The following is a 20,169-nucleotide window of genomic DNA, read 5'->3' on the forward strand; positions in this document are numbered from 1 at the left end:
ACGAGAGTCAGCCCGTCTGCACCTGTCCATCGGACGGTCCTGCAGTTACTTCTGTCTCATGAAATATTAACTTCCCCTCAGTGTGCTTTTAGTCATGATGGCTCTTGGGCCAGAGGGCATCAAGGAAGGAGCCCTGGGTGAGAGTATGGGCACAGCTGCTGACGAGCAGCTGCAGACGCGGGTGGGTCTCCTCTTCCTTTGCCTGTTAACTAGGGTCTGAGATGCCTGTCCGGGGTTGTGGCCGTCCTCGTAGCAGAATACGTCCCGTGGCGGCCACTCACTGAGCGCTTGCTACTTGCGGGCTCTGAGGATGCAGCAGTGATGTCTGGAAGGCTGTGCCCCCTGCAGCGTGCAGTCCTGCAGGCCAGAGCCGTCGGGTAACACCCACTGTTGCTGTTCTTTAACTCCGTGGTGCCAACCACCTTGGAGGAGTGGCTCCAGGTGCCTTTAAAGTGTCTGGAAAAAACGACCAAGTGCCGTACAAGGGGCTCTGCTGGGTTCCGACACGTTCCCCAAGCTGCTTAGGAACCTCCTGATGACCGGAGAGTGAGACAGAGGCCAGCCTTTGGCTGGTGGACCCGTGGCACTGCCGGCTGGCTGCTTTGTGGAGAGGCAGGGGCGGGTGGGGGTGAAGGGCCTTCCAGAGGAGGGTGCTCCAGGCAGGAGTCTGCACACTAGGTCAGCACGCCCAGGGGAGGAAATGAGGGTCAGCAGGCAGACCTCGGGCCCTGGATCAGAGAGGCACAGGACCCTGTTCACTTCCCTGGACCCTGAGCAAGGGCCCGGGAGTGGCCGTGGGGCCTTGTGGGGTGGCAGCTGGGAGGGAGAGGGCAGAGGGCCTCTGTTGGCTAAGAGACTTGTGGCCCGGGAGTTTGGACCTTTAGGGAAAGTTGGGATCAGTCTTTCAGAATCCAGTCCCCTCTGCCCTCCAGCCAGGAGGACTGAGCGGGGCAGGGCAGCCAGGGTGGAAATCAGGCACCTGAGGGCCCAGGGGCCAGCACGTGGCAGGATGGACACTGTGCGGTTGCATCTTTCCGGCTCCCTCGGTTCCTGCCTTCCCGGGAACGGTCTCCTGGCTTTGGGGCCCCCAGGAAGACAGGTGACGGCAGGGATCGGCCGGCAGGGGAAGTGGCTCACCCGGTGCGGTGCCGGGGCCCCCTGGGTCTCCAGCTCTGGCTGACACAATCCCCACCCAGCCCTGCGCGCCCCGCCTCCCAGTGCCCTTTGGACTTGGCCAGAATCGCTGCCTCCGGGTTTACACGTGCCGCCAGCCTCTCGGGAGGGGGTCTGGGGAGGCTGACCTCCCAGCTCGGGCGTCTGGGAGACCCCGCTCCTGCGGCTCTTCTCTCCTCTTCGGCTCTGGCCTCGGGCGCGGGACGGGGCGGGCTGCGCTCTCCGGAGCCGTGACGCAGAGCGCGCTGCGGGAGCCCGAGATGCGGGCGGCCCCGCGGGGCCAGGGCTGCAGTCCTGCGCAGCGGCGCGCGAGTGACGCGGGGGCGCCGGCCTCCCCGAGCAGGTAGGCGCGCCGGCCGGGGTGGAGGACACCGGGGTGCGGCGAAGGCGCCGGTCGCGGGGAGGATGCGCAGGGGTCCAGGGGCGCCGTTCGGGCCGGCACAAGCGGAGCACAGGCTGGGGTGCGTGCGCCGCGGGGTGCGGGGACCCAGGCACCCGCCTGGGTGCAGGCGCGGCGGCGGGAGCTGGGGCGCGGCTGGGGTTCGGGGACGACTGCAGGCTCTGGGGTCTGAGTGAGCCGGGGCGCAGAGGGCTGGGCGCGGGCCCGGGCTGGGGAGCTGGTGCGGGGCTGCGGCGGGCGTGTGGGGACGGAGGCAGGGACCCAGGCAGCGCGGGTGCGGGCGTCCGCTGGGCTGCGGTGCGGGACGCAGGCGCTGCGACAGGGCTGGGCGCGGTCTGTCCGGGGGGAGAACAGGGACTTGGCCATCTCAGGCTCTTGCTCCGACACCCGCGCCCCCCGCCCCCGCCCAAGACCTCCCGGCCCAGTTCTGCGGCTGGTACTTCCTTTGCCCCTCACCCCGCGTGTGGCCATTTATAGCCTGGAAAGTGCTTTCACAGCCAGCATTTCAAAGGATGCTGGAGCGGAGCCGCTGGGAGCAGCTGCAGGGTTTAGAGAAGTGCAGAGGGGGGTGCACATAGGGCCGCAGCCAGTGTGCCCAGGCCCGCTTGCGGTTCTGTTTCCTGGTGAGTCTTCCGGGCTGGGGAGGGTGGAGTGCCAGTCCCCGTGGTCTGGACCCGCGGTCTTGGGTGGGACATTCACCCCCTCAGTCCCCTCCACGGTAACAGCTTCACCTTCTTGTCAGTGTCCTGTGCTAGGTGACGTTTGCGGTGTGCGTGCTGTGTGGCCGTATATTCAGGCCCATGCAGTCAGATACTCTCTCTTCTTGGAAGTCATTTCCTTTTAGCGTTTTCTCAACACGCCTGTGCTAATTGCTTATGAAGAATTTTAGCTATAACACAGGGTGGCCAGATTTGCTTTTAGGTGATATGTGAAGAAAGCAACTGATGATAAGATTCTGGGGAGAAGAACCCCAGAGAAGGTTGGACGGGGGGCTCTGTAAGGTCACTGTCAGCCCTGGGTTTCCGGACTCTCCCAGGGCCTAGGCTGGTGGACGGGAAGCTGGGCATGGCGGGGCTGGGTTGGGGGGAGGGACAGGGGGAGGAGGGAGGAGAGGGTCAGGCCAGCATCCCCCCTGCAGCTGGGCATGGGGATGGTTACACACGGCCGGCTCTGTCCCATGAAGTCTGATGGGGTGGTGGGTGGGAGGAGTGGCGTTTGACACGTTTCCCAGGGGCCTGTTGGCAGCTGGGATTGGAGAAAATCCGCACAAGCCCCTGCGGGTGAGCTGAGATGGGCAGCTGTCTGAGAAATGTGAATCTGAGCACACGCACTTGAGTTTCTTAAGACCAAGTCCTTTACGGCTCATCCTTTAGCTCCTTGTCCTGTACAGGACTGAGCCTTGGAGGGGGGTGGGAGCCGCCTCTAGTCCAGGACCGAGCCTTGGAGGGGGGGCGGGAGCCGCCTCTAGTCCAGGACCGAGCCTTGGAGGGGGGGCGGGAGCCGCCTCTAGTCCAGGACCAAGCCTTGGAGCGGGGGCGGGAGCCGCCTTTAGTCCAGGTCCCCTTACAGACTAGCGGCCCGGCTGTACGCTTTTCAGAGCCTCGTTCTCCTCTTTGGTCACCTGGAACATTTCCTGCTCATCTGCTTCCCTGAGAAGCTGGTTGTGAGGCCAGGTGAGCTGCCATATAGGACTGCAGATGGCCCTGTAAGGGCCACACAGGTATAAGGCCCCCTCCGCCATGAGTGCTGTGCCAGGAAGCCCTGGAGGGGCTGCAGAGCCAGCACTGCTGACTGCCGTGTCTCAGTCCATCCAGGCCACTATAACAAAATTCCACGTTCGGTGGTTTATGGACAGCAGGCATTTATTCCTCACAGCTCTGCAGGCTGGAAGTGCAAGATCAAGGTGCCCACAGGGTTGGTGAGGGCCCCCTTTGGGTTGCAGGGAGATCTTGGGGGTTTCTTTTATAAGTACCCTGATCCCATTCACGAGGGCTCCACCCTCCTGACCTAACTACCACTCAGATGCCCCACCTCCAAATGCCATCACATTTCGGGGGCCGGTTTCAACGTAGGAATTTTAGGGGAACACAGTCAGACCATAGCATTCTGACCCCCAAAATTCATGTCCTTCCCACATGCAAAATACATTCACTGCATCCCAACAGCCCCCAAATCTTAACTCATTCCGGCGTCCACTCCAAAGTCTGAGTCCAAAGTCTCCTCTAAATACTACCTAAGTCAGGTGTGGGGGGACTCGAGGTGGATTCATCCCGAGGCAGAGTCCTCGCTGGCTGTGAACCTGGGAAACCAGACAGTGTCACCCAGTGCAAGTTCGTGTGCCCGACGGACGCACAGTGAGGCCAAAACAAACCGAAACGTCAGAGTCTGGAGCAGAGAAAGGTTTATTGCAGGGCTGAGCAAGGAGATGGGTGGCTTGTGCCTCCCAAACCCCCAAACTCCCCAATGGCCTTCAGCAAAGCATTGTTAAAGGCCAAGTGATGGGGGGGAGTCACAGGGTCTGTGATCAGCTCGTGCACAGCTCTCTGATTGGCTGATGATAAGGTAATGGGCGGGGTCACAGGGGCTCACATGATCAATGCTCAGGCTCCGGTAGGTCTGGGGGCTACATGCTCACAGTCATCAAGTAGTTAGCGTCTTCCACTTGGTGGGGGAGGGGGCCGGGTGGTTTCACAGTTGTGAAACAATGCAGGAAATGTACAGCAGAGGATGTGGGGAAAGGACCTGCCCCCCGGAAGGCACCATAGGGTCCTGCATGGCTACAACAAACTGTGTGCTCCCAGAACACAGCGGACGCGCAGGCGTAGGGAGGACATTCCCGTTCCCAAAGGGAGAGGTTGAAAAACAAGGCAGGGTGGCAAGTCCTGAGCAGGTCCAAAGCCTTGAGGCCCACTGGGGGGTGGTCCTCCCCCTCTGCTGTGCTGGGCACCGTCCGCTGTGCACGCTCCTGGCCCGGAATCACAGGCCGGGGGCTCCACCGGTCTGGGGCTGCCCTGCCCCACACACTGCCCTCGAGGCAGCCCTCTGCCGGGGCGCGTGCCTTGGGCTCTGGGCACCTCCATCCTTCAAATCCGGGGGCAGGTAGCCACGCCAACCCTGGCCCCCCAGGGCTGTGCACGCTTCCCATCGGCAGAGACAGCATCTTGCAGGCGCTGCCACAGCAGACTGGCGGGGGCCACACTCCTGCTGAGGAGTCCAGGACGGGAGGGGTGCAGGGCAGCTGGGCCCCCCTTTGAGATCATTCTGCCCCTCACGCCCTCCCACTCTGGGCCTGTGCTGGGAGGGCAGCCCCGTGAGCTCCAAAATGCCTTGGGGTCAATCTTCCATTGTCGTGGACGTGGGTCCCGGCTTCTGATGAGATGGCTGACCAGTCTCCCCAGCTGGAGGAAGACAAACAGGCCACCTACATCCTTAGAGACCTGGCCACACCCTCCATCTTCCTTCCTGGACAAGCTTTCTCATTCCTTTCCTTGTCTGTAGGCTGAGAATCTCCCAACGCTCTGAACTCCGAATCCTTTTTGATTAGAAGTCCATCTTTAGGTCATTTCTCTCTCCTCACAATTTGCTATAAGCAATCAAGAGAAGCCTTAGGGCTTCCCTGGTGGCGCAGTGGTTGAGAGTCTGCCTGCCGATGCAGGGGACACGGGTTCGTGCCCCGGTCCGGGAGGATCCCACATGCCGCGGAGCGGCTGGGCCCGTGAGCCATGGCCGCTGAGCCTGCGCGTCCGGAGCCTGTGCTCCGCAACAGGAGAGGCCACAACAGTGAGACGCCCGCGTACCGCAGGAAAAAAAAAAAAGAGAGAGAGAGAAGCCTTAGCTGTACTTTCAACACTTTGCCTCAATGCTTCCTCAGCCAGATTCTCAGTTTCATCACTTACGAGTTCTGTCTTCCACAAAACACCAGGAGAGAAGCAGTTCGGCCAAGCTCTTTGCCTCTTTATAACACGATCCCCCTCCTCCAGTTTCCAATAACATGGTCCTCGTTTCCGTCTGAGACCTTGTCAGAATGGCCTTTACCAACCACGTTTCTACCAGCGCCTGCTCGCGAGCACTCAGGCTTCTCTAAGGAGGCTGAGGCCCTCTCTCCAGCTCTGCTCTCCTCTGAGCTGCCCTCCCCAGACTTGTCAGCGATGGAGGCTTTTCCTAGCGCCCCTCTGAACTCTTCCATTCTGCGCATGGCTCGGTTCCAGAGCTGCTTTTCCATTTGCAGGTGTTTGTACCAGCAGCCCCTACTCCTGGTACCAACGTTCTGTGTTATCCCGGTGCTTTCATGTGAGGGTTTGACTCCTTCTTCTGAGAAGGTGTGGGCGCCTCTGGGAGTGACCCTGGCCCAGGAGCAAGGGGGACGGGAGCCGCCCGGAGGAGGGAATGAGAATGCAGAGGTGAGGGTGGCCTGAGCCCTGCGCACCAGGGACTGGGTGGCTGAACCCCAAGTGCCCAGTGTTGAGCTGAGCGGCCCCGAAGAGGGTGGGCCAGACGAGGGCTGGATGGGTGCCTCACTCCCTGCAAATCCGCGCCCCTCCCCAGGGCACAGGGACCGCATGCTGTTGCTGGACGAAGGGTGTTAGGGAGGGGAAACTGCCTCCGCTGCCCCTCTAGGGTTCTTGTGGCTGGACTAACAGTAAAATTTGCACAAGACAGATTAGCAGGAGAGAAAGAAACTAATTTTAATTCATAGAAATGGCACCTAAGAAGTGGCCAAAGCAGGCAGCTTTTATACTTTTTAGTATAAATTTGTAAAGAATTGACAGGACAAAGAAGCTCAGGTTTTGGGTGCCCAACGAGTGAAGGACCTGAGCAGAGTTTGGGCGTTAGTCAATGAGAGAAGTCATGAGGTTGGTTTATACAGTCTTCTCGGCCCCGAATTCCCCATCTTTGATGATAAGGGTGTCCTTCGACCTCCAGGTGCAGGGGTGCACCTTTCACATGAGAGACTTATTTCCTGCCCTCAGGGAGACAGAAAGGAGGGTCAGAGTGTCTCTCTTGCATTGGTCGTTTCTTCAGAAACTCGAATTCAAAATAATCAATATACCTTTGAGGCATATTTGGGGCCACCTACACTGGACCCCAACAATGGGCAGAGAAAGGCCTGTCCATCAGTGACCGTGATGTGTGGGGGAAGGTGATGTGGCCAGAAAGGACTTCAGGGCAGGAGACGGAGGGAGACCTTGTGACCTTCTCTCTGCCCCAGATGGCCCCCGTTCACACCCTTGGAGCAGCTGGGTGGGGGGGGGCCTCCCTGGATGACACCCTGGGGTGATAGGGGGTGACATGATGGGATATCATCATGGGCATCATGGCTCCAGGGAAGACCTGTGGGGTTCACACACATTTGCTTTTCCGTTTGTAAACTGAGGAAAATGGTCGGGCTGCTTACGGAGGTCTCGGTGATGGAGACCAGGTCAGAGCTGGAGCAAAGGGTTTGAGGAAATGAGATCTGTTCCATTTGGAGGACCTGTGTGATGGAGTGCAGAGCCGTGCCCCTCCCTGAAACCAGCTCTGTGGGCAGTGGGGGCTTTTTTCCTTTTTGGAAAACAAAAGAAGTGGATCCTGGGACTTCCCTGGTGGTGCAGTGGTTAAGACTCTGCACTCCCAATGCAGGGGACCCAGGTTCGATCCCTGGTCAGGGAACTAGAGCCCACATGCCTGCTGAAACTAACGAGCCAGAGAGCCACAACGAAGACCTCGCACAGTCAAAAAAAAAAAAGTGACCCATGTCTGGAAGCAGGAGGATGGGACCCCAGCGCGAGCACCACGTGTGATGACTGGGGGGTTTCCCCCCGGCTCTGGGGGCTCCTGGGCACCACCGGGCACACAAGGAGTGGTGGCGGCGGGATGGCGCTCTTTCTCTGGCCCTTCCCAGTGACCTGAGGTTATGAGTGGGGGGCTGGGCCCCAGGGATGCACATGCGCCTCCAGATTGCCCGGGGCCCGATGGGGCTAGAGCTTGGGCAGCCGGGAAAACGTACAGACCGGCGAGCAGATGGGGCCCTGCATGAGGACACATCTGACTCGTTTCCCCCGATCGGGCTGCTTCTGACCTCGGGGGGCCGTGGGGTGTGGCAGCTTGCAGTGGGGTCTCAGTTCCTTGACTGGGAATTGAACCTGGGCCAAGGTGGGGAGCGTGCTGAATCCTAACTGCCAGACCACCAGGGACTAGTGGCTAGTGTCAGCACCCTGGTTCCTGTCTGCTTTGAAGAAAGGAATCAGCAGACAGGAAGCAGTGAGGCAAGGAAAGAGTTCATGAAGAACAGAACACCTGCAGATAGACACACGGCTGGGCTCAGAGAGTCACGTGCAACGGGGTGGCTTAGATCACTTATATGGGGCCGTTTTCCAGGTCTTTGTTTTCCTCTGGCCAATCATCTTGCTTTGTTCCCATATCTGGTCTGACTCGGGGCCCTTCCCTGTGTGCGCGCAGACCTTCTAGCCAAGATGGCTTCCAGTGCGAGGGTCTCTGGGAGGTTGACAGGACATATTAGGGGCTAATGCCCTCTCCCTTTCTGACCCCTGAGGAACTCTTCTGTGCATGTGCAGTTGGGGAGGTCTCCTTGATCTCAAGAACGAAAACCATGGTCGTCTTATCTTTTTACTGCATCAGCGCTTAGCTCCCCTCTGCTTCTGCTGTTAAGTTTTCCTTGAAATGTCTAATGGCTCGGACTGATAAGCTTCACCTGCTCAGCCTGGGTCCCATCTACCTCCTACCTCCCTTCCAGGCCCCTCAGCCTTGCAGGCTAGAGAAGAGCCCATTCTGAGGGAGCAGGACAGAGCCTGCTCTGCGGAGCCAAGGTGGGGCTGTCGGGATGGAGCCGGCCATGCTGAGGCGTCGGGATGGAGCCGGCTCCAGGCAGGAGGACGGCTTCGGGGTGCAGCCCAGGAGGGTGGCTGACCTGGGCATGGTCCCCAACCTCCGGCAAAGCAGCAGCAGTCTCTGCAGGAGCAGGAGGTCGCAGTACCCCTTCGGCAACTGTGAAAAGGTAGGTCTGGGGGTCACCGGGTCTGCCAGGGCCCTGGTGGGGTACAGTGAACACCCAGGGAGGGCAGAGACCCGGCTGAGCTGGGGGCTCCAGCCCAGAAAGGCCCTTTAGCAGAGGGGACTTGGAGAGAGCGCTGGGTGGCTGGGTCTGTGCTCGGGGACTGTTCCTGTCCTTGGTCTGCATGGGAAAGTGCTGGGTAGGCACTAGGGTCCCGGGCCGCCCTCACAGAAAGCCCTCCACCCACATCACTGTGCAGTGACTGCATGTCCTCTCCCAACAGGGAAGGTCCCGGGCTGGCTTCACGGAAAGCCCCGGCAGGCCTGTGTTGGACACACTTGAATGTCACAGCCCCTGGTCGGGTGGGAGGAGGGTGTCTCATGTCTCAGCCCGCAGTCCCACGACACGTAGGCAGGTATCCTGACACTCATCGGCCGCCTTTGCACCACATCACGCTGTTCCTGAGGAAGGTCCCAACCTGGAAGCACAGTGCTTCCCAGTTTATAGGCAACATTGACCTATAAACTGTAAAGCGCTGTGGACATTCCCTGGGGCCCAGGAGGAAGCGATTCCTCAGGCTCACTCTTCCCTCCCCGATCTGCGCCTGAGGGCCTCCAGCAGGGGATGGGGAGAGCTCGGTCTCCCATCTCTGAAGAAAGACCCCTGAAGTGTGCCAGGCGCACAGGCGGGTCTGAGTGAGGTGCGGGATGGGGTCTTTGGAAGAGTGTTGATTTGACTGTCTCAGGATCTCAAAGTGCCCTTTTCACCCTCAGCAAGGAAACCTTAGTTCATGGATTCCTGAGAACATCAAGAAGAAAGAATGCATGTACTTTGTGGAAAGCTCCAGACTGTCCGATGCTGGGTGAGTGGCTTGTTCTGTGTTTACGGCCCCTTCCCTGTTGCCACGTGGAATGGCTGAGCAGAGCAGGGCCGACCGAGGGGCCTCAGTGGGGGACAGTCCCTGTGTCTGTACCAGCCTGGGATGCTCGGAGTGTTTCCAACCCCACAAACAGGGTTGATTCGTGTTTGCATTTCCCCTCCGGACACACCCTCGTCTGCGCTGTGCCACAAATGGGCCTCGCTCTTTCTTACTTCCACTCCTTTGTCACCTGGTGACACTGCCTCTGCCACGGAGCCCTCCCTGACCACACCCTGGGATGTAACCTCTCTCGCCCACTACACTCCGTGTTTCCCTTTTATGCCAGTTGCCTATGGCCCTGCAATCGTGTGGCTTTGTGGTCCTCTCTGAGCTCTGACCGTGTCTGAGTTACTTTATTACTTCCCTGCTGGACAGATGGCCAGCATCCAGCTGAGACTGTGAACAGTACAGGGAGGAAGGGTGTCCTCTGCGGGGATGATAGAAGAGGACGATGATCTGGAACCAGACGTGCATGGTCACCGACGGTGACGCTGTTCCTGGGGTCCTGGGATGTGCCCAGGGTGTGATCACAAAAAGTGCCCCGTGTGGGAGTTCACGCTCCAGCTTGGCTCCGTTTCAGACGAGAGCCCTCCTTTCTCCCCGGGGGGTGGTAGGGGAGGGCCCTCGCGTCCGAGGAAGTGGCCACCGTGCTCCAGATGACGGCCTCAAGGCTGGCAACCTCTAAAGTACTTGGTGGTAATCAGAGTTCAAGTTCACACCGATTATCCCGACAGTATGCAGAGAGTGCTTTGCACTGAGGTCTCCAGTTTTAGTTTTTAAAAATAGGTTTCGGGCTTCCCTGGTGGCGCAGTGGCTGAGAGTCTGCCTGCCGATGCAGGGGACACGGGTTCGTGCCCCGGTCCGGGAAGATCCCACATGCCGCAGAGCGCCTGGGCCCGTGAGCCATGGCCGCTGAGCCTGCGCGTCCGGAGCCTGTGCTCCACAACGGGAGAGGCCACAGCAGGGAGAGGCCCGCGTACCGCAAAAAAAAAAAAAAAAAAAAAAGAGAGAGAGAGAGAGAGAGAGAGGAGGGAAAGGGTCTGTTCTAGGCTAACTGTTAGAACCTATGAGAAAGTTTTGGGTAGCCTTGGGCCAAGCTGGAGCGTGAACTCCCACATGGGGCACTTTTTGTGATCACACCCTGGGCACATCCCAGGACCCCAGGAACAGCGTCACCGTCGGTCATAAATCATCATAAAAGTGGTCCTCGTCCTGACCCTCCTTCCCGCCTCGGACCCAGCTCTCTCCTCCGTAAATGGAGGAGCTGACACGAGGTGCCCAGAGAGAGCCCGGTGAGTCTGCGAGTGACTTGAGTCCCTAGGGGTCGTAGAGGAAGGTGTACGGGGCGTGCTGGGAGTTCCTTATGGCTGGCCCTGTGCTCCCAGCCCTGGGGACCCCGGCCTAAGCAGTGGGACCAGGGGTAGCCAGGGACGTGCCTTGTGGGTGGAGAAAGGGCACCCAAGTGAGCCCAGGAGACTGAGGTACAGGGTGGGCCACGGCCGTCTTAACCCGTCCTTGGTTCTCTGCACGGTTAGTTAAGCTACACGAATTTTATAAATTATTTCCCATCTAGGACCTCATTTGGCCCTCACAAGTTTTGCAAGCTCGAGGTCAGACAGTGTATTATTTTCCCATTTAACGATTGAGAAGTTGAGAGTCAGAAGCCCCTGCGGACAAGCACTCCGGAAGCAGCAGGGAAACTTGTTTTCTCTCTCTGAGTCCAGCTGTGTTTCCCCCATGTCATCCGCTCAGGTTTCACCTGCTTTGGGACTTTTTTGGTTTGGTCTCATCTATATCTAGTCTTCCAGGTCACTTGTTACTAGCAAAAGCAGGACTCTAAAAAAATGTGTAGATTTCCGATTAAACAAGCTGTAAAGAACACGGTCGCTGTCTTCTCTCTCTCCTGCAACCCCAAAGAATAGCCGTAAAGGAATAAGACGATTTCAACCCACGAAGACAAGGCAAGAGAGGAGGTGACAGTTGAAAAGGGGTAGCCGGGCGTTCTCTTTGGGGGAACCACGTGTATCGTGCTAGCCCTGTGTCCAGAAGTTTCTGCTTGGAGCCTGCACTGTGTGCTTTTTAAATCTTTTTATTTTGAAATAACTATATATTTATAGGAAGTTGCAAAGATACTACAGGTAGATCCCATGGTTCCACCAGTGGTTACACGGTCACCTCCTCTTCCCCACCATCTGTAACCCCTGGCAACCACTCATCTGCTCTCATCCCTATAACTGCTTCCTTTCCAGAATGTCATATAAATGGAGCCATGCCCAGTGTGATCTGTTGAGATTGGCTTTTTTCACTCAGCAGGATGCCTTTGACATCCATTCGGGTGGTGTGTGTTGATAGTTGCCTCCTGTCTGCTGCTGAGGAGCAAAGTGGCCGCCCTCACAATATTTATAGTGAGGTTTTTGTGGACAGCAAATGTTGGGTCTTATTATTTTTTTTACCTGCTCTGCCAGTCTCTGTTTTTTTTTTTGATCAGTGTATTTAGAATGTTACATTTAATGTGACTGTTGATATATTAGGACTTAAGTCTGCCACTGTATTTTCTTGTTTACATTTCTCTCTGTTTTTCTTTTCCTGCCTTGCTGTGAGTTACCTGAATCATTCTTAGAGTTCCATTTTGATTTATCTATGCTGTTTTTGACCGTATCTCTTTGCATAGCTGTTTTTTTTTTAGTGGTTGTTCCAGGTATTACGTTATATATCCACAACTCATCGCGTGTTACTGACATCTACTTACCTACTGATGTATCCAAAACTCATCAGAGTCTCCTGGTGTTGACATTTACCACGTTGAATCAAGTGTAGAAACAGTCCCACCTTTTACAACACTTTGCCCTTCCCCGTTTATAATATAATTATTTACAAAATTTCGTCCGCATGCACTGAGAATTATGTTCGATCATGGCGCAATTTTTCTTCAACAATCACACATACTTCAGAAAATTCAAGAGGAGGAAAATGTGCTATATTCACCCATACTTTTATTCTTTCCATTGCTCTTTCTTCCTTTTTAATATTCCAAAATTCCTTCTTATAACGTTTTGTTTCTGTTTAGAGACCCTTCTCTGGCCAGCCTTTTTGGGGTAGTTCCCTGGTTTCCTCTCATCTGAGAATGTCCTGACGCCCCTTTTGTAGGTGAAGGATAGTTGTGCTGGGTGTAGAATTCTGGGTTGGTAGTTTTTGTCTTTTGAAAAATGTCGTGTCACTTCTTTCTGGCACTTGTTTCTGGCTCTGATTCAAAGTTGGTTGTTGGAATTATTTTCCCCTAATAGGTAAGGTGTCATTTCCGACTTTCAAGATTTTTGTCTTTAGTTTTTAGAAGTTTGACGATTGTGTGTCTCCACTGGCTCTCGGCTGGGGTGCCTCGTTCGCCCTGCTGGGCCGCCAGTCCTGACCCCTCTGGGCCTCCTCTGACGCTCGCAGTGGGGCGGGGGCAGGCGCTGGTCACCCCTGGTGACCGAGTGGCTTTGCAGGAAGGTGGTGTGTGAGTGCGGCTACATGCGTGAACAGCACTTGGAGGAGGCCACCAGGCCCCACGCCTTCCAGGGCAAGGAGTGGGACCCGAAAAAGCACGTCCAGGAGATGCCAACAGACGCCTTTGGTGACATCATCTTCACGGGCTTGGGCCAGAAGGTGGGAAAGGTTGGTTTCCATGGTGACTCCGTTGCTCTTACTGTGGACCAGAGCCCACTGTGGTTGACCAAGGTGGCTGGGACTCCCTGGGGTAGGAGTGGGAGGCTGGCAGAAACCTGGGGCGGAGCCCACCTGCCCAGCACTGAGGGCGGAGTGGGTGGGGCTCGCATGGCGAACGGGAGACACACGGTGCCCTCAGGGAGCAGGCAGGGCCACTGCTGGTGCTCTGCAGGGTGTGGGCAGGGTGGCCCGGATGGCTTTTGTCACTGCTAGGAGGGAGTGGGCGGGGGGGCGGAGGGCAATGGAGAGGACCTCGAGGATGGGGTGAGACCCAGGAGCAGAGGCGAGAGTCCTGCCAGTGGGGGCGGGGTCCCAGGCCTGCCTGGGAGCACGAGGGCAGGGAGGGCGGCAGCAGCTGGGGGCCCAGGCCCCGCTGAGCTCCCAGCTGCTGCAGACTCAGAGGGATCGCTGGACCAGCAGTACCTCCAAGCAGAGTCTTGGACCCCCCCCAGACCTGCTGAATCGGAGGCCTGGCCACCCTGGTCTCAAGCAGCCTTCCGGAGGATTCCGTGACAGCTCTTGGGCCGCACTGTCCTGGAGGGTCTGGTGTAGCCACTTATTTCTGTGCTGGGGTTCTGGGACCTTGAGCTTCTTGTTAGCCGGGTGTGACCCTTTCCCTCGACGACTCTGAGTTGCGGACGCTGCCCACTTGGCCCAAGAGGCTGAACAAGGAGGGTCGGGCTGGGGTGGGCACCGGCCCCAAGCCCTGCCCCTCGTGAGCCAGTGTCGGGGCAATGCCAGGCCCCCCCAGGCGCAGCTGGCTTAATCTGAGAGGGGCGTCCTCTGCGGAGCATTGGTGGGAGCGGGGAGGGGGGAGGTGGTCTTCTGCAGCATGGGGGCGGGGCAGGTGGGCAGCAGCGGTCAGACCCTGTGGAGGTGATGGCGGGCGTGGCCTTCCAGGGAGACTGGACTCGGGCATGGGGCTCAGGCCGGGGGTGCTCCCAAAACAGGGGCCAGGGGCTGGTCTCCTCTGGGCAGCCTCCCCCTTCCCTCAATCAGTGTCTGCTCGGGTGCGGCCACTTTTACTCGCGGGGTCTGGACCCGGGTGTGAGCGTCCACCCACCCAGCTGGGACTCCAGACACTGCTGGTGCAGGACGGCTGGGCTCCGGGGCGGGGGTGGCCGCTCCCTGACCCTCTGGGGTCTTCTGACCTCCCCGCAGTACGTCCGCCTGTCCCAGGACACGCCCTCCAGCCTGATCTACCACCTCATGACCCAGCACTGGGGCCTGGACGTCCCCAACCTTCTCATCTCCGTGACGGGCGGGGCCAAGGACTTCAACATGAAGCCCAGGCTGAAGAGCGTCTTCCGAAGAGGCCTGGTCAAGGTGGCCCAGACCACAGGTAGCACCAGACCACAGGAGGGGCTCAGGCCTGGGAGTGGTGGGCGGGAGGGAGCGTCCCTGGGAGGCCAGGCCCGGGCCGGGGGGGGGGGTGTCCGGTCAGACTCACCCCGCCCTGTCCGCCGCCGTGCTTGGCTTGCGCGTGGCGGCCGACGCAGCCCTGGTTGGCTCTCCACTAGTGATGCTTTGAAGTAGACACATTCAGAGACACTTCTGAGATGCCGTGCTCCCGAGAGCAGGACAGAGGGATGCAGCAGGGAGGTGGGGAGAGAGGGCAAGGCCTGCAGTCAGCGACGGGGGTCCTGTCCTGTCCCCGCCCCCGCCTGAGCAACGCGGGGAACCGTGGCTCCCAGCTGCCGCAGGAGGACGTGATCGTGGCGGGGCTTCCCTGAGGCCCTGGTTTGGGGTAGCGGGTCTGCAGACGTGGGGCAGTGAGCACCGGAGACGCACAGGGCGTAGGCATCAGACGTGTGCGTGGCAGGGCCCTCTGCTCCTTCCCAGGGGCCTGGATCATCACCGGGGGCTCCCACACGGGCGTGATGAAGCAGGTGGGAGAGGCGGTGCGCGTCTTCAGCCTGAGCAGCAGCTACAGCGAAGGGGAGGTGGTCACCATCGGGATCGCCACGTGGGGCACCTTGCACAAGCGGGAGAGCCTTATCCACCCCGCGGTGAGCTGGGGGCTGCTCCCGGGGCGGGCGGGGGCGGGGCGCAGCAGCGTGTAGGACCCTAGCGGGTGCTCAGCGGACAGGCCACCACCTGGGCAGCAGGGTGAACGCAGTGTGGAGGGGAGTGGCTGGGCAGGGACACAGGAGGCCCAGGCTCAAGCCCCCACGCCATGGAGCCGGGTGACCCCAGGCGAGTAGCTACCTTGGTTGGGTTCTGGTACCTTCCCTTGAGATCACGGGATGGGTCCACACAAGAGTCTCTGGAGCCGCCACCGGTCAGGGGCTCCTCCTGATGCCTCCCTGAGGAGACATGGACTTTGCAGAAGGCGGAAGCTTGGCCGGGAGCACGCAGCCAGGGAGCATCCCAGGGCCTGGCCTTCTAGCCCCAGAATCGACAACACTCTGGTTCCCCCACTGAGGACAGAGCCTTCCTGCGTCCGTTCACCCGGGTGCAGCCCTGAGAAGCGATTGCTTAAACGTGGGGATGTGAGTGGAAAAGATCATTCGATTCATTCAGTGAGATTTTGGAGGACGGTAGATGTGACATAATGAGCGCATGTCCACCTACTTCATGGAGTCAGGAAAGTTTGGGGGAAACACTGGCCCCAACGACAGGTCTCCTTGACTTGCTGAGGAGACGTGATTATAGCAGCCCCGTGAGGGGTGAGTTATGAACGAGCCCTTGCCCTTCCCGGCCGGCGGCGGCAGCCTTCACTTCCTGGGGAGGGCGTCCTCTGGCAGGTGATTCCTTGTGTCCGTCACAGACGCTTGTCATCGGGCCAGTCTGCCCCTCGGCCCTTGTCCTTTTGTGTCAGCATCAGAGATGTGCTTAGTGGACGGGACCGGTTCTGTCTTGAAAGCTTGTTATACGGAGTGGAAATCTGAGGCCACGGGAGACGGGCTGACTTCCAAGATCACTCTGCACTTGTCTCCCCATTTCGAGTTCAGAAGACTTCCTGCGATACCACCAGCCGTCCTCTGTGGACACCAGGGGCCGTGTGCGCGGGTCCGGCAGCCACCCCTCCTGCATCTGGGTCCTGGGCCTGCTGGGACAAATGACCACAGAGCTGGTGGCTTAAAGCAACAGAAGTGTACTCTCTGACATTTCTGGACACCAGAACTCCAAGACCAGTACCACCAGGCCAAAATCGGGATGTCGGCAGGGCCAGGGTCCCCCAGAGACTGTGGGGGAGGAGCTATTCCCTGCCTCTTCCAGCTGCTGCTTTGTGGCCGCATCACTCCAGTCTCTGCCTCTTGGTCACATGGCCCCCTCCTTCTCCTCGGCACCCTCTTCTAAGGACACCTGTCATGGCATTCAGGACCCCCCTGGATGATCCAGGTTAATCTTCCCAGGCTCAGACCCGTAGCCTCATCACATCCGCAAAGACCCTTTCTCCAAATGAGGGAGCATTCACAGGTTCCAGGCATTAGAGCCTGACATCTTGGGCGGGGGGCGGGGGGGGGTCACTTATCCAGCCTGATGGAGCTCCTGTTCTTGGTGGGAAAGATGTAGAGCTTTCCGTCTGTCCGTGCCCACCTCTCCATCCCCAGGGCGGCTTCCCAGCTGAGTACATCATGGATGAGGACGGCCAGGGGCACTTGACCTGTCTGGACAGCAACCATTCCCACTTCATCCTTGTGGACGACGGGACCCATGGCCGCTACGGCGTCGAGATTCCCCTGAGGACGAAGCTAGAGAAGTTCATATCGGAGCAGACCAAGGAAAGGGGAGGTGAGCGAGGCACGCTTGCCAGGGTGCTCGGGGGGAGAGGGGAGCAGGCTGGTCCAGGTGTCTGGGGCTCCGCTGGCCATGACCAGGACGTTCGGCAGGTGGGGTGCTGGGGGTGCATGGTCAGAACACACCTGGATGTCTGTACAGTGGTTCAGGGGTTCATCTTCTTGCGTCCCTTTTAACCAGCAGAAGGAAAGTTCGGGCAGGCATTGAGGTCATAGCATCCTACGATCACTTTACATCACAAACACGTCTCAGTTCAGAAATCAGAGTGTGAAGTAGTCAAAGCTTGGACCTTGACATCTCTTCCCTTGTGGGTGGGATGGGGTGGATTCTGGGGTGTTGGGACGTCAAATACATACGATTTTGCACACGATTTGCAGGTTGGTTGGACACCTTTGAGCCGAGGTTTTCAAGCTTCTTTGCACATCAGGGGTCCCCAGGGTATGGGTTCACCCCCAGGGTCTCTGATTCACAGGTCCGGGTAGTGAGGACTTGCATCTCCCAGTCCCCAGGGGACATGGATGCTGCTGGCCTGGGGACCACACCTGGAGAACTTGTTTTGACCAAGAGAAGCTGGGTGGGGAGTGTTGGGGGGGTGTGAGTGTGTGGGGACGGCGAGACCATGTGGGCTCTTGGAAAGAATGTTTGCTTCCCAGGGAAAGATGTTTCTAGAATCGTCACAAGCCCTCCTGGTTGCCAGGCTGGATGAAAGGCTGAGGGTGGGGCTGGCTGGCCAGAGGACGGAGTTGTGACGCCGTGCTCCCGTGCCATGCCTGGTGCCCGCTGGCTTGACATGTCCCCAGCCCTGCCCAGATTCGAGGCGCCACGAAAGGGCTGCAGGGAAAAGCAGGCTGGTTGCGGCGGCCGGCCGGGCAGAGCGGACCAGCTGAGGATGGTCTACAGCCCTCGCCGTCCCTCCACCCCAGAAAGCAGGCTGGTTGCGGTGGCCAGCCGGGCAGAGCGGACCAGCTAGGGGAGCCTTGGGTGCCTTCCCTCCACCCCAGAAAGGGGCTGCAGCAGGCAGGGGTGGGGCGCCCACGATCCTAAACTGGGCTCTGTGCTTCGTCCTAGGTGTGGCCATCAAAATCCCCATCGTCTGCGTGGTGCTGGAGGGGGGACCCGGCACACTGCACGTGAGTCCTGGCTGGGGGGGCGGGGTGTGCTTTTGGGGGTCAAGTCCTGCTGCAGGTGGGACGACTGCCCCAAGTGCTGTCACCAGCCCCGCAGGGGGGTCATCAGCAAGAGGGGACAGGGATCCTGTCCACTGGGTGGGGGGGTCGGAGCCCTTTGAGTGGCCCTGCCGCAGGAGGGGTGCTCTGGCTTTGGCCCTGGGGCTTGACCTGCACAGAAGAAAGAGGGGCTCCAGAGGGGCCTCGGGCAAGGGTGGAGCCCATGCCCCCCTCCCAGGACCCCCGGGCAGCCCATGGGGGGTTTCTGCAGCTCTGCACCCAGACTCCCGGGCGGGGCTCTCAAAGTACAGCCCTCGGCTGCCCCTCAGCCCCGTGGGACCAGCAGCTAGATGTCAAGCAGGATCCTCAGTGGCTGTGACATGCTGCCGTGGACCTTTGTTCAGAACCCACTCTCTGGCGTGGAATGGGCCTCCCTTGTGGAACGCGGGCCAACTTGACCTCTGCTGTAGTAACACACGACATTACAGCCTGCAGATCTGGGGCAAGAGCATGACGTTCTGTTTATGGGATCATCGAAAGTGTCTGTTTATGTTTAGTAACCGCAGGAGGTCAGCGCAGGATCCTGGGGTCCCTGGGAGGACGGGATGCGTCTGGTCCCCACTCCCACCATGGCTCTCCTGCAGCATCGCCCAGACAGGGCGTCCTTCCTGCTGGGGTAGAACCCCTTCCTCAGGTTGCTCACCCTGGGTCTCCCTCGATGTCCTGGTTAACGAGGGGGCGGAACTCTGGCAGTGTCCCCTCCTTCTGGAGATGGTGCTTCCGTCCACACATCAAAGGGTGGAAACATACAAACCTTTCGTGACAGTGGTGTTGAGTGATAGGCCTGAAGGAGGTGGTGTATGGGGTGTGTATCCCACGTACATCAGGATTAGCCACTTTCCCCTCCGAGCAGTGGGATGCTACCAAGCAAATGGCTTCTGTAAACTTCTCAGTAGCCAGACATCAACTCTGTTTGAGCATCTCTGTATTAGAAGGTATCCGTGCGGGTGTGGAGTCAGGTCCCGGGCTCACGGTCAGCCCCTGTGTTGCAGACCATCTACAATGCCATCACCAACGGCACCCCATGCGTGATCGTGGAGGGTTCGGGACGAGTGGCTGACGTCATTGCCCAGGTGGCCAGCCTGCCCATCTCCGAGATCACCATCTCCCTGATTCAGCAGAAGCTGGGCCTGTTCTTCCAGGAGATGTTCGAGACCTTCACCGAAAGCAGGATTGTGGAGTGGACCAAAAAGGTGAGGCACACGGGCGCATCAGTCACCAGGCGTGGACCTGCAGCCGGTAGGTTAGACGCTGTCAGCCTGGTAAGCGGGACCAGGGCACGCCAAAGCCAGACACGGGGACCCCAGCGGGCCTGGGGCGGGCACGGGAGTGATCTGCAGAAGGTGGGGGGCTGTGAGCCCGGAAGGCAGTGGGCCCAGGGCAGGTGGGAAGCCCTCAGCTGAGGCAGCAGGCTGTCCTCAAGGGAGGATGTGCTCAGCCTCTAGCCTGCAGAACTCCGGGCCTGGGCCGGTACCGCAGGGCATGAGGACCCTGCTGCAGTGGGCGGGCAGGAGGCTGGCGCTGAGGCCCCGGGGGAGGCAGAGGGGTGGGGAGCCCAGATTCCGGCAGAGGGGCGCTGTTAGGGACGGCAGTGGGTGGCAGGATCCGGCCCAGCCTCCAGGCCTGGTGACCTCAACGCCACCGGGGAGATTAATGGAGACCGTCTGGGGTTGGCAAGGCGGGCAGACGTGCCAGATGGGGGCCCGTGCGTGGTTCCGGGAACCATGTGGTGATCTGGGGGCTGCTTCACGTGCACCCTTAGATAGAGGCATCGGAGGCTGGGCCCATCCTGGGACCAGTGTTCTGGGGGACCCCCCCATCTCCAGGGGGCTTGGAGACTTGAGACCTGGGAGGGAGCTAGTTACGCCCAAAACGGGCATCCTTTCTGCCCTGTGGGCAGGAGGTACTGAGTGGAAGCACAGGGAGTTGGGGACATGACCCTGCGGTGACAAGTGCAGAGAGAGACCGTCGGAAGGGCGGCCTCAGCTTTACGTCACGTGCCGGCCTGTCC

General features: G+C 59.2%; 1 protein-coding gene across 6 annotated transcripts in view; it reads left to right on the forward strand.

Moving 5' to 3' along the window:
- The first annotated feature begins 1,350 nt into the window (after positions 1–1,350).
- Positions 1,351–20,169, forward strand: part of TRPM2 (transient receptor potential cation channel subfamily M member 2) — a 49,860-nt gene continuing 31,041 nt past the window's right edge. For 3 of the 6 annotated variants that reach the window (XM_060151068.1, XM_060151071.1, XM_060151073.1), the window contains exons 1-9: positions 2,100–2,196; positions 8,307–8,567; positions 9,338–9,426; positions 12,969–13,137; positions 14,350–14,530; positions 15,031–15,197; positions 16,746–16,926; positions 18,001–18,062; positions 19,151–19,351. In XM_060151068.1, the coding sequence (XP_060007051.1) occupies positions 8,394–8,567; positions 9,338–9,426; positions 12,969–13,137; positions 14,350–14,530; positions 15,031–15,197; positions 16,746–16,926; positions 18,001–18,062; positions 19,151–19,351 (1,224 nt within the window). In that variant the 5' untranslated portion in view covers positions 2,100–2,196; positions 8,307–8,393. The other 3 variants (XM_060151069.1, XM_060151070.1, XM_060151072.1) reach the window with 3 other exon arrangements.

Source organism: Lagenorhynchus albirostris, chromosome 5 (assembly GCF_949774975.1).
Source record: "Lagenorhynchus albirostris chromosome 5, mLagAlb1.1, whole genome shotgun sequence".
In the NCBI taxonomy this organism is placed as follows: Eukaryota; Metazoa; Chordata; class Mammalia; order Artiodactyla; family Delphinidae; genus Lagenorhynchus; species Lagenorhynchus albirostris.